This window comes from Papaver somniferum, chromosome 7 (assembly GCF_003573695.1).
Source record: "Papaver somniferum cultivar HN1 chromosome 7, ASM357369v1, whole genome shotgun sequence".
Taxonomy (NCBI): domain Eukaryota; kingdom Viridiplantae; phylum Streptophyta; class Magnoliopsida; order Ranunculales; family Papaveraceae; genus Papaver; species Papaver somniferum.
In genome coordinates, this window is record NC_039364.1 from 215,576,917 (window position 1) to 215,581,799 (window position 4,883).

Genomic DNA, 4,883 nt, shown 5'->3' on the forward strand with positions numbered 1-4,883 from the left:
TTTCGCCTTTGTTTTTGAATTTTTAGTTGTTAACTTTCAAAACTGTAGCTCTTCTTTGCCTTTTAGCAGAACATTTTCTTGGAGCAACTTCAAAAACTTATACTTACCTCTTACAATTTTCAATCTTTTTAAAACTCCCACATGTCTTAGAAACAACAACTTCAAGTTTTGCATCGCAAAAAAGTGTGATCGCCTTTTCAGCCATTGAGAAATAGATTTTAGAAGAGAAAATTCAAGAGAAGTGAATTTTGGTGTGAGTGAATTGTTTGAAATTGATGGTAATATATAGAGGTAAAAAGTGAATTTCGAATTTTAAAAAAACTGGCGTTTTCGCTAAAAACGCCAGCGTTATATGCTCGATCGCCGCGTTGAATCCTTGAGCGCCGTCGTTTCTCTTTCCAACGCCGGCGCTTTACCTACGATCTCTAGCGTTTGTTTTACGTCCGCGCGATTGGTTATCTAATGCCAAATACTTTACCATAGTGGAAAAACTTATTTGACCATCCACCTGGCCGAACAAACACATCGGTTTGTTCATTGCCATAGGAATTGCTCTCAAGGGGTTATACACTTGGAAACATTGAAGTAAAATCCATGGTTAAGATTGATTCAGATTCAGATAATCTATAGCACGTGCGTGTTCTTGTCGCAGAAAAAGCGAAACCCAAAAAGAAAAGAAAGAAAAATAAACATAAAAAGAGAGAAGCAGCAGTGAGGAAGGAAAAACCAAAGAAAGAAAAATGGCTCTGCAATTCAATCTTCCAACATTTCAATCTCCTCAAAAGCTTCCATCCTTTGGTTTCCCAAATGTTGCCAATGTCAGATCTTCTAAAATTTTCATGGCTTCCGCTCTCCGAACCTCCGCTAAGTAAGCTCCATCTCCATATCCGTACATCTTTTGAATTTTTTTAAATTTTTTTTTCCGTTTTCTTTCTTTAAGATCTCATAGGTTTTATCAATGTAATCGTTCTATAATTTGTGGGGGTCTTTTAATTTAGTATTTTTTCATCGATAATATCTATGAATCATGATCTGGATTTGCTTCTTCCATTATTTGGATTACTGTGGCAAATTTGATTCTCGAAAGTTTTGATTTCACCTGTCTTCAATGATTGCTTGGGAGATGAGTTGTGGGTTTTTGTTTAATTTCTCATTCCCTATTCAACAGGGGAGGGGGGAGATAGATATCCTTGTTTTGTGGTTCTGTTTTCTTTAATTTTTGATTGAATTAATTTGCTCTGTAATTTCACCGAAATGTATATGGTGTAGGAAGTAATTGAGATATCTTTTTGAGTTTCTTTTTTTTTCTTTGGGGTTGGAATTTTTTTAGCTCAGTTAGTTCTGGTGATTTTACAAAATTGGGATTTGTCTGAGTATTTTGTTGTGATTGAGTGTGGGGATTTGAGTTGGTTATGATTCAAAGAATTTTTCCTTTCGCTTTCAAGAATTTCTGATGGCTACTTTTCTTTATTTGTTGAAAATTAGGTTTAATTGTTTATTTTTTATGTTTTGAAATGTCAATTATTTTCTCACCTGTAATTCAATTGAAAATAATCGATAGCGTGCTTAAGGAATTCCACTGTTTATTTCAGGGAGATGGAGAATGCGAAGAAACCCTTCACCCCTCCACGCGAGGTGCATGTTCAAGTAACCCACTCCATGCCACCTCAAAAGATTGAGATTTTCAAGGGCTTAGAAGATTGGGCAGATGACAATATCTTGGTACACTTGAAGCCTGTTGAGAAATGTTGGCAACCACAAGATTTCCTACCTGACCCAGCCTCAGATGGGTTCTATGATCAAGTCAAGGAGCTGAGAGAGAGAGCAAAGGAGATCCCCGATGATTACTTTGTTTGTCTGGTTGGAGATATGATCACGGAAGAAGCCCTTCCAACATACCAAACAATGCTTAACACTTTGGATGGAGTCAGGGATGAAACAGGTACAATCCATTTTATTGAGCTTGGACGTTTTCGTTCTTTTTTGTCTTATTATTTTAGCCTTAGTCCGCTGTCAATAAACACATTTTCATCTTGTGATCTATCTCCACCGGGGAAAACTATTTAGGCGCAAGCCCCACTTCTTGGGCTCGTTGGACAAGGGCTTGGACTGCCGAGGAGAATAGGCATGGGGACCTTCTCAACAAGTATCTCTATCTATCTGGGCGAGTAGATATGAAGCAAATTGAGAAGACAATTCAGTATCTTATCGGTTCAGGAATGGTAAGATCTTTACTAAGAATCTATAAAGTTGCTGAACTCCAACTTTTGTTTTAGAGTTTTCTCTCATAAGTATTTAACTATTTATGCTGTGTAAATAGGAAATTTTTTTGCTCTAGCACCGCTAGATCATATTTGATCTAGCAGCACTACAGTTAGTTTGCCATTTTTTTGGGAACAAAGTCTCTACGCCAACGATATTCAATTACTATTTTTCCAAATTTCTAAAGAGTGATAAGTTTCCCGGCCAGGATAAATTTGTGGTGCAATAGTACTCCATATGGTTAGTAAGTTGAAGTGAATATATTACAGTGATGATCATTGGTCACACATCCAACAACTCCAGCTTTTCAGCAACTGATGCATAGGAACAGTATCGACCGGTATGGAAATATGTTGACATCAGTCGTATTCTGCAATATCGATTGTTTCAGGGACTCGTAGTTTCATAGGTCTGAGAAGATAGCGAGGTCGTAGTTGCATTTGTATTTGCTTCATCTTGATTACTTCTCGCTTATGAGTTGGGTTATGCTCATGGTATCAAAATCTGATCCGTATGTTCTCTTTTTATTGGTCCTTTAATTAGTGGAACATTGTGAAATCAAATACTTAGGGTCTTTTTAAGATACTGTTTCATTAAGATCTCATGATTTAATGGTTTAAGTTCGCATAATTCCAGACACCGTTGATCATGGGGCACCAAACGTAGACTTCATCCTATGCATCTTATCTTTGGGGCAGCTAAGGGCTTGAACACTATCATTAGTTAAACTTTCTCATAAGTATGTAATACATTTTAGAAGATTAAATCGAATTTGTTCTTTCTTCATGAATATCAGGTAAATGTTCGTTTTCTGATACACAGTCTAGCCTCCCCAGAAAAAATAAATATACGCAGTATCGGCATAGAGATTTTGTTGGCAGAAAAATTGGCAAGCTAACTGTGGTTAAAACAACAATTTGCTGACATTAATAACTGCCAAATGCTTGGCTACGGTGCTGCTAAAAAATTTCCGTGTAAATACTTAGATGTTTTTATTCTTTTATGATTTTTACAGGATCCTCGGACAGAAAACAACCCATATCTGGGATTCATCTACACCTCATTTCAGGAGAGAGCAACCTTTATCTCCCATGGAAACACAGCCAGGCATGCCAAGGAGCATGGGGACTTAAAACTTGCACAAATTTGTGGAACTATTGCTGCTGATGAAAAGCGTCATGAAACTGCATATACCAAGATATCTGAAAAGCTTTTCGAGATTGACCCAGATGGTACTGTATTGGCTTTTGCCGATATGATGAGGAAGAAAATTGCAATGCCAGCTCACTTAATGTATGACGGTCAAGATGACAACCTCTTTGAGCACTTCTCATCTGTCGCCCAACGCCTTGGAGTTTACACTGCTAAAGATTATGCTGATATATTGGAATTTCTCGTGGGGAGGTGGAATGTGGCCAAAATAACTGGTCTCTCAGCTGAAGGACGGAAAGCTCAAGAGTATGTTTGCGGGTTGACTCCAAGAATCAGAAGGTTGGAAGAGAGAGCTCAAGCTCTAGCAAAGAAAAACAAGCAAGATCGTCTGGTGCCTTTCAGCTGGATTTTCAATAAAGAAGTGTTGCTTTAAACTGGCATTACAGAGTTTAAGTTCAGGTGCTCTCTTTACCAATCTCTTCACACATTTTAGAGATTGAAATGGAAATTCTGTTTATTGAGATCTCAATGTTCTATTTTGATGCTCGCTTTTGTACGAGGAGATGAAGTAGGGATTGCAGTTGTTGGATTGTCCAGTGGGTATCGTGATACAGACTGTTATGCTTCTTTTGCGTGTTTAATCTCATAAGTATATCGAATATTGGGGGGATTAGGGAGAGATGGTATAGTTTGTTTCTCTTTGTTTTTGTTCAATGTAGTATATGGTGGGGCGATTAGGGAGAGGTAGTATAGTTTGTTTCTCTTTGTTTTTGTTCAATGTGTTTCGTTTGTGTGTTTTCTTTTTGGTTTAGAAATTAGGGTCTCTTTAGTAGTAATCATCTATTGCATGAGTTTGTGGCTCTATCAGTAGCGAGTTGGTTTATAATGCTGACTAGTGAATTCGGCACGGGCTATTTCGCAGGGACAATAGCTGGGAAAATTAAAAACACAACTAGTCACAATGCATGAGTTTTTTTTGGAGCAATACAAATTGTACAACTACTCGGTCCCATTGATGTTCTCAATTTACAGCCGTAAACATAAGAGCAATACAAATTGTACAACTCTAATATTGGGCATAAGAGTGGGTTATGGATCATATGATCTTGGTTTGTATAAGAAACGGTATTTTCTATTTTTCATTTTTTTTTCTTTTCTGAAAGCATTGATTTCTTTAAACGTGTAACAGCGAACATCATTTCATTTTGTGAGTGGTTATAGTTAGAGCATCTCCAATGCTAGGTGTGAAGGTCCTAAAAAGACATGACACGTAGGATTTAACATTTTCTTAACCAAAAATTAATCTCCAATGCTAAGATCAAGGTTAATGAAAATCATGACAAGGATGCCATCTCATAAGAAGGGGTAAAAGAAAAAGTCATATCTTCACTTTCTTCATGACCCTGGATCTATTGACACATCATCAATATTTTATTCTAAAATTAATTTCTTTTTAATTATAAAATATT

The 4,883-nt window shown here is 36.9% G+C and overlaps 1 protein-coding gene across 2 annotated transcripts; it reads left to right on the forward strand.

Moving 5' to 3' along the window:
- Positions 1-681: 681 nt before the first annotated feature.
- Positions 682-4,612, forward strand: LOC113299546 (stearoyl-[acyl-carrier-protein] 9-desaturase, chloroplastic-like). 2 transcript variants are annotated; one of them, XM_026548577.1, is made up of 5 exons: positions 682-868; positions 1,593-1,942; positions 2,068-2,222; positions 3,278-3,873; positions 4,337-4,612. In XM_026548577.1, the coding sequence occupies exons 1-4, from the start codon at positions 741-743 to the stop codon at positions 3,845-3,847; spliced, it is 1,203 nt and encodes a 400-aa protein (XP_026404362.1). In that variant the 5' UTR covers positions 682-740; the 3' UTR covers positions 3,848-3,873; positions 4,337-4,612. The 2 variants fall into 2 exon arrangements, with proteins under 2 accessions (XP_026404362.1, XP_026404361.1); XM_026548576.1 differs by having other exon boundaries at positions 3,278-4,556.
- The last annotated feature ends 271 nt before the right edge of the window (positions 4,613-4,883 follow it).

Excerpts from the sequence above, each read along its gene's own strand:
- LOC113299546 (XM_026548577.1), top strand. The coding sequence starts at position 741 with ATGGCTCTGCAATTCAATCTTCCAACATTTCAATCTCCTCAAAAGCTT. Across the intron at positions 869-1,592 it reads GCTCTCCGAACCTCCGCTAA|GGAGATGGAGAATGCGAAGA; the intron begins GTAAGCTCCATC and ends TGTTTATTTCAG. Across the intron at positions 2,223-3,277 it reads ATCTTATCGGTTCAGGAATG|GATCCTCGGACAGAAAACAA; the intron begins GTAAGATCTTTA and ends TGATTTTTACAG.